General features: G+C 36.1%; 1 protein-coding gene across 1 annotated transcript in view; it reads left to right on the forward strand.

Annotated features, from left to right (window-relative positions):
- SLC41A2 (solute carrier family 41 member 2) overlaps window positions 1-14,070 on the forward strand; it is a 59,492-nt gene that overhangs the window by 42,505 nt on the left and 2,917 nt on the right. The window contains exons 9-10 of the mRNA XM_076339339.1: window positions 3,571-3,702; window positions 4,683-4,831. Coding sequence (XP_076195454.1) covers window positions 3,571-3,702; window positions 4,683-4,831 — 281 coding nt within the window. The remainder of the gene's footprint in view (window positions 1-3,570; window positions 3,703-4,682; window positions 4,832-14,070) is intronic.

A 14,070-nucleotide genomic window follows, 5' to 3' on the forward strand; every position in this document is an offset into this window, starting at 1 on the left:
TTTAGAATCACTATTACTACTTTTAATTCACTTAAGAAAAATGAGTTATCTACATGCACAATAGGGCTTGGGGCATACTTTCTCTAAACGATGGTTATAAAAGTAAAAAGATTCTTGATTAATAGCTACCCATCAAAGGATTGACAATCAATCTCATACCTTCTTTCATAGACTTGTCTATGTCTCTGTTGTCCAGACAGTTTTTTATTGCCGTTTCAAATGGGCAAATTTCCATTTTCCTTAATTCATTTCTCTCACTCAGTTTCCTTTGTTATTAATTAGGGAAGGAGGTCCAGATCATCTATCATATTTCTGATTGTCTGAATTTGTTGAAGCAGATAATTATCAGTCACAAGAGGAAATTGCATACAGCCTAGGAAATACTTGAAATCTGTTTTTTTTGTGCCAACATGGTTTGTGGTTGCATTGCTACAAACCGCAAGCATGCCTTGAAAAACAGCCCTATTTACTTCTATCTTTTGTTTCTTCTCATAGTGCTATAATAGATAGTGAGAGAAGAGTTTACCGATTTTTTTCTTGTAATATTGTTTTGAATATATCAGTTATTGCAGTTGTTAGCCTGCTTGTAATTACCCAGATTGCTTTTATCCCCTCTTTCTTAAGTAGAAACAGTTTCATATTTTCTAGTCATATGGCACCATCCCCAGCTTTGTAGCTTTATTAAGAAGCAGTTTTACATAACAGCTTTTTCGTAATTCAGTCTCAGAAATTATCTGATCCCCATCCAAATATAGTGCATTGATCCTTAATTTTATTTCTGCCTCCCTTTCCATACCTTATTCTTATTAGTCAGAAGTCTCACTTATTGTTCTCAATCAAAAGACAGACTTTGGACCCTGCTTAGATTTTTTTTTTAATCTGTTTAAACCCCTTTTGTAGTTTATATAAATCCCTTATTTTACTGCTCTTTCTGTAGTTTGTCTGAAAAAAAGCTATTGTTATTTTAATTTTCTTTGCAAAGACTGACTCAACCTTTTGGTAGTTCATATTTTGTCCCTTCTGACTGGGAAGATGCAGGTAAGTTTGATGAACAGTCCTTTCTAGCAACATAATTTTTTTTGTTTCTAATACCTCATTTCCTGATTTGCATTTGAAGCTTTTTGCTTAAAAGTCCTACTTCCTTGTTAGGTTCCGCCATTAATTGTCTTTAAGCAGTGGTGAGGCAGGAAATCTTTGAGTTCTCAGTATTAGATCTTTGTCTTAACCACTCCATACTCACCAAAGGAATTTGGCAAATAGAGTCTTCTGGTGAGCACAGATTACACAGATTTGGTTCTGCAACCAAACAAAGCCCTAAGCATCAGAAAAACAAATCAGTTCAACTACAATAAACAAGGACTTTCTCCTTCCTAAGTGGGGACAAGATCTGCATTACTTCTGCCTAAGCTTATCTTCTCAGAGCAGCCCATTGCTATGTAAACCATCTGGGGGAAAAAAAAGTATATGCTTGATATGCAAGTAGACAACTCTAGAGTATAGAAAATAGGAAAATTTCATGCTAGCGCCACTGCATTCTGTAATGTAGATATAACAAGCTGGTTTAGTTTTCTATTCATTGAAGTAAAAATTCATAGAACATAGAACAGCCTAGGTTGGAAGGGACCTCGAAAGATCATCTGGTCCAACCTTTTGTGGGAAAGGGAGCCTAGATGAGATTGTCTAGCAACCTGTCCAATTACATCTTGAAAACCTCCAGTGAAGGGGATTCCACCATGTCCCTAGGGTGGTTGTTCCAGTGAATGATTGTTCTCACTGTAAAAAATTTCTTTCTTACATTGAGATGAAACCTCTTCCGGTGCAACTTGTACCCATTGCTCCTTGTCCTCTTCATGTGGCTTCTTGTGAAAAGAGATTCTCTGTCCTCTTTGTAGCCGCCCTTTAAGTACTGGAAAACTGTGATGAGGTCTCCCCTGAGCCTTCTCTTCTCCAGGGAGAAAAGACCTAACTCCTTCAGTCTTTCCATATAGGGCAGGTTCTCCAGCCCTTTGATCATCTTCATGGCCCTCCTTTCGACCTTCTCCAGTATGTCCACATCTTTCTTGAATTGTGGGGTCCAGAATTGGACACAGTACTCCAGGTGCAGCCTGACAAGCGCTGAGTAGAGTGGGATGATCATGTCTCTATCTCTGCAAGTAGAGGTGGATGCAGTCCAGGATCCGATTTGCCTTCGTTGCTGCAGCAGCACACTGCTGACTCATGTTCATCTTGTCCACCAGGACCCCCAGGTCCCTTTCAGCAAGGATGCTCCCCAGCCACACAGATCCTAGCCTAGCCTGTACTGGGCTTTTTGATTATGTTGTCCCAGGTGCAGGACTTTGCACTTGTCGTTGTTAAACTTCATAGTGTTCTTGCTAGCCCACTCTTCCAGCCTGTCCAGTCTCTCTGTAAGATGGCTCTCCCTTCTGACATGTCCACCTCACCACCCAGTTTAGTATCATCAGGAAACTTGGTGAGGGTGCTTTCAATCCAATCATCCAGGTCATTTTTGAAGATGTTGAACAGTAAGGGGCCCAGTATCAATCCCTGGGGGATCCCACTTGTGGCAGCCTGCCAGCCCAAGTAAAAACCATTGATCACCACCCTCTGAGTGTGATCTGTTAGCCAATTTCCTACTCATCTCCCAGACTACCCATCCAGTCTGTAACTTGCCACTTTGTCTAGGAGGAAGCTGTGGGAAACTGTCAAATGCTTTGCTGAAGATGGGTGTGACATTTGCCCTCTTCCAGTCATCAGGGGTATCCCCTGTTCTCCATGACTTTTCAAAGATTATAGACAGTGGCCTTTTAACAATGCCAGCCACTTCTCTTCACATCATAGGGTGGTTTGTTTCATAGAAATCTTTTTTCTAATGGGAAGTATATCAACAGTTGTCACGGAGAAGGTAGAATCTCCATCACTACCATTCTTTTAAAAATTAGTTATTGAGGCACTTGTCTTGTCCTTTCATCCTGAATTATGAATGGCAGAAGATTATCGTTAATCCTGCTCTGTGGCAAAGGGGAATGGATAGATTAGCTCTTGAAGTCTTTTCCAGCCCTATGATTCTGTGTGTGAAATCTGCATTTATGCTTGTGGTAGTGAGTGCATCTGATTTGTGTTATTTATACTTGCCAGCAATACTGACCTGGGAAGGTAATCCAGCAGTGGCACAACTATGTAGTACTTCTATTGTTCCAAGAGGGATTTCCAAAGAAGAGGGAGCAATAAAAGGGAGCTTCACCTATGAGAAAGCATCAGATCAAACCTTTTGGAGGAATCTTTTGCACTTATCATGAATTAAAACTGATCTCCAAATATCCAAATTTGCAATACAGATATTCCAAATATCCAGTGGTACACCAAATTGTAGCCCAAGTTTTTTGACTTATTTTAGTGCTTGGTGTTAGCCTGTCTATAACAAATATACATTCTAAAGATGTTTCTCTTCTTGACTTTTGTATGTAGGAGACTGTGGTAAACATAGAGGAAGTTGGTAAATTTGCAAAAATATTGCCTACTAGAAGAAAAAAATAGTTGAAAATTCACCACTTCTTCCCTTTTGTATTTCAGGTATTGGTGGTAATCTAGTAGCTATTCAAGCTAGCAGAATTTCTACCTACCTCCATTTACACAGCATTCCTGGAGAACTGCCAGAAGAAGCCAAGGGTTGCTATTATCCATGCAGAACCTATTATGGTACAGGTATGTATTAGTCAGTTAATTGTTAAAACTACCATCTCATGTCTCCTTTTTCCCCCAATGTATGCCAGACTGTACCCCCAGTGAGAAACAGCAACAAACGGAACTTGTATGCAATTCAAAGGCAGCAGAGGCTTGGCGGTTTCCTTTGCCTGCAGCTGTTTGCCTGTGGGAATCACAAGGAACTCCCTGCAGGAGGCAATGCATAGAGAGGAACACAGAGAAAGGTGCAACCCTGGCAAGGGGCAAAGATAGGGACTGATGAAGCAGGACACTGATGATACCCACTTAGAAGGATTTCAACCTTCATCTTTCCTTAGCTTGTTCACCTGCTCCTAACCTTTGTCATTCAACTCCGTAAGTTCAAACCAATCTCCTGTTAGGACCAAACTTTATATCTAACATTATTACTAAGCCAAGTCCCTGCTTTCCGTTTCCCGTTTGTCATTTTCTTTCTCGATTCTTGCTTCACAGCTTATTCCTCCCCTGTATTGCCCCCTTTCTTAATAATGTAGTAACTGTGGTGAAATGTGATGTGTCAACAGCATGTATTACACTTTCATATTTATGAAATGAAATGGAACAGATGAGAAAATGATAAATGTGGGATTACTTTTTAGAAATATAAGGTACTTTTGAGGATGTCTTGAATATGGTGTCCAAAACATCCTCTTTCCTAGGAAGGCTTTAGGAGGTCACTGCAGCTCCAAAAAAGTAGATGGTATTACAGGAGTACAGAATGAAAGCAGACAGTTTGCGCCCTCTTCTGGAAGGGCCCTGCTTAACTTTTCTGGCAGACAGTAGGGGTGGCTTTTTTCCCCCCTGTGAAAATCCTCAAGGAGTCTTTTAGCAGAAAATAATGCCTGCTGTTCCACAATAGTCAATGCTGTGGAATTCCAAAACTGCTTTTTATATTAAAATTAATAAAAATCTGATACAGTAATTGAAGAGCTTAACTGAATTTTGGATTTTTTTTGTTGTAGGAGTAAATAACAAATCAGCCCAAGTTCTGCTTCTTTTGGTGATTCCTGGACACCTGATTTTCTTGTACACTATCCACTTAATGAAAAGCGGCCACACTTCCTTAACTCCTATCTTTATAGCAGTATATTTGTTTGCAGCTCTGCTACAGGTAAGAACAAGCACAACTTGAAAATGCTTGTATAAAATCAAGTTCTTGAAGAAAATAATGTTTTATCTGATTTCTGAAATCTCATGAATAGTACAAGAAGGTATGTGTTAATACAGGCTTTCAGTACAGTTTTGAAGTAACTAATTATCTCCACATGTATACAGCTTACACAGGTGTATCTGTATCGTGAGTGCTTTTCAGAAGACACTTGACTGCATTATTTCCCAGTCATGCATCTTGCGCTTTCTCTTTCACATACTTCTTGGAACCATTGCATCTAGAACCCCCATCATTTTAATCAACTAGTGTGGAGATGGAGACAAGGAAAAGTAGCATTTATGAATAATGAATACATCAAGGAAAACTCTCAAAGAAACCTCCTAAAGTAGTTTACATTACTCTTTTAGTTAACATAGTCAAAAATGCAATAGATGAGAATGCTATGGCTTGCTTGGTGCATTCTTAATATTTATTAAAGTTGAAATTAGTCTGACAGCGATCACTGTACAAGAACTTGTAATTGCATTAATTGTCAAACATTGTTACGTTCCTTTGGCTGGTCTTACCTAGTGGCCTGTTCACACCCAGCAAGGGCAGTTCTTGAAAGATGCTTTTTGAAATAGCAATGTCTTAAGGTGAAATAATTTCACCTAGAGACATCAGTAATACAAAATGAAATGTTTTTATTAAATCCACAGCCAATTTTTAGCTACAGCTTGGCTGAATTGACTATAATGTTTCCTTGTACCTTAAAAACAAAAATTGACCATTCATGTTACACAATAAAAATACAGTTGAAGTATCCATAAGTTAAATATATATACTACTTCTAAAAATGTGACCAATTTAGTTTTAAAATACAAACAACATTGTCATCAGTCAATCCTTAACAAAAATTACAATTTTTATTTTTCTGAATTGTCTTTTATAAAATGTTTTCCTGAGGAAATGATGCTATTCCTTCCCTCTCTCTGTTCTGTCTGTCTGTCTGTCCTTTCTAATAACTTTTTAATCCTTTGGCCCATTTCAGTCAAGTTTTTCTAAGCCTTGGCTCCCTCAGTGATACTAAATTCCTATAAGCTTAACAAAAACAGGTTGGGGAAAGAGTCCCTGTTAATGCCTCTGCTGAAGTGTGATTTCAGCCATTATTAGACTTCAGAGATTTCACATGGGAATCAACCTGAATTCATAAATCCATATGAAATCCATACAGTCCTCCTGCTCACAGAACTGCAATCATAATATGTTTCGGGATGCAAACCTTTCCTTCAGCAGCAAAGGATAGGGTAAGATGTGAGAAATGCAGAAGTTCAGCTGAAAAGCAAGTTAAGGCATTAGAGCAGGACTTTCAGATCACACAGTAATTCAGACCCAGCATCGGCACATATACACGTGTAAAGTTGATTTTTATAAATTCAACGTCTGATTAGAGTATTCAGTTTTGCAGTCATGCATCTCCATTGCAGTCCATAAGGCCACACCTGATTTTCTTGATTTTTCACCTAGAAAGCAGACATACAGCTTTTTTTCTTTTTTCCCTGCTCCCTTTTATAGATGATTTTTTTCTTCTTTATCTTCTGTCTTTAGCCATAACAGGCAGTTTGGTATGTATTTACTTTGAAACTGAGTAACAGTATTGCACACTATAAATTCTCATGGGTCTTGACAGATTTACAATTTGGAACCCCATGTTTTTTAACACCTTCTGAAAATATTTAATAGATTCTTTTCCCGATTTTAATTATTCTGGCATTTTTCTAGTAGTGATTATTGTAGTTTTGCATACCTCTAATTAGAGCAGATTTAAAATTTTCAGAGAGACGATTCTTGCTTTAACCTTTAAATCTTGAACATATTTTATTTACCTGTTGGTCTGAAGCACTTCCCTACTGCAGTTGTGTGCTTTTAAGTTTCTCCTTTCTCAAGGAAAACACTTAAATATTTGTACTCATTCCTCTTCCCTTTTTTCAGTGACATCATCTATGCACCTGGATATAGTAAAGAACAATTTTCAAGCTGCCATTTCTTTTGGCATGAGCCAACATCTACTGACCTCATTTTTCCAGAATTCTTTTATATTTTTGTCCTCCCAATGAGAGCTTTTCCAGTTCTGCTGTAAAACTGAAAAGCCTCACAGATAATTATTGTCATTTCAATTATCAACAAAACAAATCCATTGACAGTCTTTTGAGCAGTGAGAGATCTGCATTCTAGGCCATTTTTATAATATATTGGGCTTTGCATTTATTTTCACTTTGCATGGAAGGCATATGAAAATGGATGTCAAAAATTACAAGCCTGCTTGCAGGCTATATCTTTTATGTTTGAGGAGGTAGATGATAATTTAATAGAACATAATGATTCCCAAAGGTAGGAGTTAATTATGGTCAGTCCTGTGTTTGAGGAGGTTTGGTATCACTACTTTGCCCTTTCCAGTTCCTTACTTATACTGAGCTGGGGGGCGGAAAGGGTAGCTGAATAATGATAAGGCAATATACCACTTATTTACATTTTTTCCACTATGTTAAAAAATTAATGCTAAATTAAAAAACAACAACAGCAACAAAGTGAATTTTCTATCTTTAAAATTCAAGTGACTATTATAAGATGTTAAATTATTTAATGACATATTTTATAGTGGGCTGAAATAGATTGTTAATTAACGTCAAGATCTGTTTATTATCTCTGATTGTCCAGTTCTGTGTTTGTTTAAAATGGAGAGGAAAAGGTTAGGGAAATGACAAAAGTAGAACTGGAATGTTATAGTAAGCTGAAAAAAATCAAGGAAATGTTAATACAAAAACTTTAATTATGACTTTTATATTTCTCTCTTCCTCTGTCAGTTTATGCTATTCCACATTATCTCTACAGTAAATTTGTAACATGTATATGAATTCTATTTGCCATTTTAGCAAGACTTTTTCAGATTGCCTGTAAACTTCAATATTCTTCCCAAAGTGGTGAAACAGAATTTATTTGCATTGCAAGCTCTATACAGTATTACTGAAGTTCCAATCAGATAGTTAATTTCATTTTCATCCAATTCTGATACTTCCATTGTTTGATTTTTGTTTTTTCACCACCCATGCCTACCAGCTTCTTTCCTCTCTTCTCCCTACCTGTTCTTAGATATTCTCTCCCCAGCATGTCATTTAATTGAAATATTTATGGGAAATAAGTAAGTAATTAATATGACATGATGTATATTAGCAATAGTATGATTACTACATAGCAAAAATACACTATGTAGTAAAACAAATGACAGTTTCACTGAATGTGTAGTTGTTTCTAAACATCATTAAATGAAGATTTTTTAAAATAATATGAGTAGCCAGTATTATGATCTGCGTTCTCTCTGATTCTCTATGAACAAAACAGTTCTGGGTTTCTAGACTTAAGAATACCCAGTAAGTGTTTTGTTTCATTTTCTTACGTTTTAATTTCCCTACCTTTAATAGTACAGTTGTTTCTGTTCTTTAAATAAATACATATTCTTGAAATGTTCTTCAATTAAATTTATAAATTGGTTCTATTGAAATCCAAGGCAATACTCCCTTTAACTTTAGTGGGGCTAGGATTTCACAATTATATTTTCATAAAGGTGGGGAAAACTGCACAAATATTGATATTAATCTGCATTCAAATAGAACTTTTAGGCCTGAGTTCAAAAGGTCTGAATTAGCTCTGTAGTGAAGTCTGTTCTGTGTTTATGAATGGCAGCATCAGAGGAAAATACAAAAAAAAAATTATGCCCTCTAAGTATGTAGAGTACTTCACATAATGTAGCATACAGTATCTGGGCAAGCCAATGTGCATTAATGAAAACCAGTATGTTGATTTTAAATGTGTTTTGGATTTGGTGAGTGGCCTCTATTTAAGAGGAATGCTCTTTTCTTGAAAATTTTACAAAAACAAGTCACACGCGAGCACATACCAGTATGCTACATGCAGTTACATGGCGTTTGACCAACAAAGAATATATTAATTGAAAAACAGTCCTCCTCTTGTACCGCACAAAGGCACAAGTATTTTTTAATTTCTCATCAGAGGCTATGCACTGAGCAAAGTTTCATCCTCTGTCTTGTCAACCAGCAGTAGAATGAGAGCAGCACTGGAATTGCCAAGCCATCAGTCCTGGCACAGCGCTCTGAGCATTCAAAGGCGGCCTCTGTTCTTCATCTTCTCACTGAGCCAGTAAAATGCCCTCTAAGGAATTTTCACACCTCCGAACCAAATCTGAGCACACAGTTACGTTAAAGACTCAGGGAATAAACAAACAATAGGAGATTCCCAGAGCTATTATCAAGCAAATAAATAATTCCAAAATGTGGTCTTTCTTATCCAATGAAGGTCAGATGTATACTACTGTGAAGTAACTTTTGCAGTGCTTCAGGGCTGTTTCGGGCAACAGAAAACTAAGAATTCAGCAGTGCTCATAATGACTTCCTGCTCACATCAAAAACGTCTTGGATTTCTCACTAGTGTGAGGATTCTAATGATGGTATGGGCCTCTTCAGTGTGGAAAAATAACTCATGGGGTATACTGTACATTACAGAGAAATAAGGAAGGTTGTGTTTATAGAGAAAATATTGATGCATTTTAAATACTGCTTTTTCTAATAGGAAAGGTTACTTCAGAAAGGTAGAGCATATAACTGCTAAAGAGACTACATGATTCAAGGAAATACGGAAACTAAGGTCCAAACATGGACCGTTCTGCATGTTCAGTGCTTTTTCATTGCAGCATGAGAAGCAGACTTGCCAGAATCCTTGGGATCTGAATGTGGGTACCACCCGCTCTTTCACCTCCAGGCCTGTTGCTGTCTGTGGTAGAAGCCTGGCTCCTACCACATTCATTAGCAGGGATATATCATTTTTGCTTCCAGAAGGCTGAGCTCAAAGTGCTTACGTATGTAGCATGACACACTGAGTTGTGCTGCAGCTAGTGCAGGTTGAGCATACCTGAACACTTAATGGTCTGGGTTACACTCCTCGTTCAGACAGCTGACAAACAGACTGAAATTAGGGCTGTCTTGGTCAAACCAGGGTGTCTGGCAAAGCTACAAAGAAATCAAGAAGACAGTCTGAGGAATTCGGATTTAAACTGTGGAATAAAAAAAAGTTCTTTCCCACGAAATGACATCAATATAATCAAATTGATTTAGAAACAGCTTCAGTTAAAATGGTATGCTCTTTTTTACTTAGATGAGGTTTTAGTCTTACACAAATCTATGTTATGCTGTCTGGGTACTTGGATACCACAGTGTAGCTAATACCACTTAGCTGCAACACGAACAACAACAGCAAGAAAGGACTTGCTGTTCAGTGGTTTCTTTGCAGCCAGACATTGAAGGAAATCTCTGTATGTTTGGAGGAAAGAGTGACTTGTTTCCCCTGGACATGATATACACCAGATACGCTACCTGAGAAGACAGTGGAGAAAAATTTATTTTGAAAAATGTATGTAGACCCTACTCTGAGAGTTCACCGACTACAGAATTCTGACTGAAGAGAATGGAAATTCAGCAAGTAAGTTCAGTGTACATCTATTATGAGTGCTTTACAGTTACTACTGAATTTCACATGAAGACATCAAAAGCCATTTAAAATCTGACAAATGTAATATGTAATTTAAAAATCAACTTAATGAAGGGTTAAAACCACTGTAAGACCTAAACCATAAATCTGGTGAGAATGATGTCAGAGTCAGGACACAGTAGTTTTTAGAGATCCTCAATTGGGGTTTTTCACTCATAACTAAAAAAAATAAACTTACCTTTGAATTTCAGGGTTTTATAAGAGTTCTTATGCAGTAATTACCAGATCTTGTCATGGTTACATTATAGGTGAATTTTGAGTCAATGTAAGTTTGAGAGTAAAGCAGAATTAAAATACATTTGAAAAGAGGTTATCACAGTTTATTTGCATCTGTGTTTCCTGTCTAAAGTAACAGAATGAAACTATTTTGTAATGCACCTTCACATGGAAATGATTTAAGGTGAATCAGCAGTACTAGTAACATGTAGGATATCCTGTCCATCTAAGGCATGCTAAATAAACTGGTAAAAGGTCTCGGTTCTACATACTAAACTTATAGTAGAATTTTGATAATGCCTGTGTGAAAAAACATACGCAAATATATAACCTAAACTTTCTCTTTCCAGTTTGGTGTTGGGATTCACTAATCACAGCAACTAATGTATAAACTAATATAAACATGAAAGATTCAAATCCGCTTTACAAATATTATGCATTTGAATGTTATACTTTTTATCACTGAATTTGACATGCATTCACTGATGAAATATGGTCATCCCAGATGAAAGAAACAATAAAAATATTATAGCATCCTGCAACGTATCAATTAGGCTATAGGAAGCTTAGACAGTATTAAGAATGTTTGGACAGAGTTACATATTTTTATTTTAAATAATAGAGTTTCATTCTTTTCCCATTTCAGAAGTCATGAGAAATTAATTACATGAGAAAATGCAGATAGCTTTTAGGGGTCCTTACTACATGCAGAAGACCAAAAATAACTTTTCTTTAGCTAAATTTGTTATTTGAATCTAAAGACCTGCAAAGAATGAAAGTAAATTTTGTGCCAAATAACAAAGGAAAAAACTGCTCTGTAGTGTATAATGTTCCCATTTCTAGTCTTGCAATCATAAGATTTGAGGTTTAAATAGTGAGGCTCACTCTTATTTAAGCATTCATATTCAGTTTCAGTTTCAATCTGATATTCATAATTTGAATCAAAGTTCAATGTCAAGAATTACTCTCTATTTCTGTCCTTTGTTGTACAAAATAGTATGTGTACTTATACTCTTATTTTCAGATTCTTCATCATTAGGGTTTGATAAAGACTTTGCTCTTGCTCTTTCCCTCCCTTCCTCCCTCCCTCCCTCCCTCCCTCCCTCTCATTCTTATTGTCTGCTTCTTCTGTCTTCTGAGGTCCTTTTGACAATGTGACTGATAAGTCTTTTTACAAATACACATTTATAAATAGAAAAATCAGTCATTATTGGGATACTTATTTCATGTTTTGTTAGTCTAAAACTGATGATATCTTTAGTTTCATTTTCCTCAACTTTGATTGTAATTTTTTCCAGAAGAGTAATAACTTAGCATGATCTTCCTTTTAAAATATCAAAAGATCTGGAATGTTGCCTGTATTTTTGCAATCCTTGCTCTGGGCTTTTTTTTCTTGATCAGTGACTATAGAGTGTCTCCCTTTTCTTAGATAGATCTTTTTATGTATATAGATATTTAGTTATTTTTTACCTTTCTTAAACCTCAAGGTTATTTAATTCTTCAGTCTGGAAGAGCTGTTTCATAATTCTACTACTACTCATCTCTTTTTTGCAAAAAACACGTCATTGTTCTCTTCCTCTGTGTACTGAATAATTTAAAAATACTAGCTCACATCTTGAACAGTTCTGCATATATTTACAAGCTTTTCTTATCACTTTTCTACAGCATTTCATGCTAAACAGATCATTTCTGTACTATCTTACTAGGCTTTTCTGTAATGTTGATCCCTTTATTTTTTCCCTCAAAACCAGCTGGTTTTCAGTTTGAAGTATGAAGGCTTTCTTCTTCATAGCATGAGTGCAGGGTAGAAGTACACAGTATTTGTGCTGCTATGCCATCTGTGTGATTTTGCTGAAATAAGTATAGGTCACTGATAAATCCCAGAAAATGTGAAGTGTTGTGCCACTTAAAGTAACAAGTCCTGCGATGTCTTTTGTATGATTTTTCTCTTCTTTTTACCTCTGACAGATCTTTGCGAGTGACTTTTCTTATCACTTTAAATTCAAGGACTGTCTTACTTTCAAAAATCAGGAAACTCATAGTAGGGCTTTTGCTTTTTTTTTTTTTCCCCAAAAATAACAGTTGATCAATGACTTTGGTCGCCCCTTTTAACACTGATAAGAAGTAAAATCTCATTAAAGATTTAAGTCACAGTGATCTTGCAACACCAACTACTGTGGCCAAATAAGTAACCATTTCCAAAGACTGATCTGTGTAATTCTTAAATGAAACTCACTGGAGTTTCTGTCCATGCAAATGCATGACAACAACATTATTCCTTCACCGGATACAGGCTGGGGAACTGCAGTCTCATTCCGCACGCAGTATGTCCTAACTGCCATCATATACTTTCACAAGCATCAGTTAATATAATATGCTATAACTTTTTTCCTATTACTTAGAGAAGCCAGGTTTGTTACAGTTTGTGTTCTGTGTTATGCACCTGTAAGTTAATATGAGAAGGTTCACAAAACTTAATTTCCAAACTACCCATTTTTCACGATAGTCTAACTCAGTTATTTTAGGGTGGAAAGTATCCAGACAAATTAAAGGTTTTCATGTCATGATTTTTAAAAGCCAAAAGTGCATACTGTCATTTAAATTGAACTGTATATGCTATGTCTAATTGGTTGTGTCATATAAATGCATTGTAAATTATTCTTGAATGAATGCTGTCATCTTCTGATAGAACACACATAACTATTGTTGATGTGGGGCGCTACAGAGTCTTCTGTGTACATCCTGTAGGAGATGTTAATGTACAGTATCTTTTATAAACAGGCCTCTTTTTGTTTCTGTTAGAAGAAGGAGCTGACTCAAAGAATCTGATAGTCTTCCAAAGAAAACATCTGTTTTAAATATATTTGTTTGGATTCCAGTCAGCACACCTAGGACTTGCATAATTAGGTTAGACTACACAGTTCCCTTTTCAGAAGATATGTTTATATAAATAAGCCATGCATTTTTCATTAAGCAAATACTCCTCCCTTTTTTTTAATTAGAAATTCCAGCTTGTATTTTAACATATACTTTTGCGAAGTATAATTTAACATAATCTTTTGCAAAGACTAATTGAGAAACTTTTTTCAACACAATTTTTTATGACATTTATTTTACTGTATTTTGTATTGTGGAGAAGTGTCTTGCAACCATCTTATCAGTATTTCAGTAAATGAGTGCATACCTTTATAAAGATGCTTTTGATACCAGTAACTGATCATTTACTAAATAAAATGTGAATTTTATACCTTTTACGACTTTTGATACTGCATATTCCTTTAAATGTACATAGTAGACTTTTTAAAAATGAATTATGGTGGTAACTGTCTTAAGTTTACCCTTCCTAAAGATCTGATTAACTAAAAATACATAAACTACAGTGTTTATTTCATCTTAAGCAGCTCCTTAGAAGAGACAAGAAGAAA

Source organism: Aptenodytes patagonicus, chromosome 1 (genome assembly GCF_965638725.1).
Source record: "Aptenodytes patagonicus chromosome 1, bAptPat1.pri.cur, whole genome shotgun sequence".
In the NCBI taxonomy this organism is placed as follows: domain Eukaryota; kingdom Metazoa; phylum Chordata; class Aves; order Sphenisciformes; family Spheniscidae; genus Aptenodytes; species Aptenodytes patagonicus.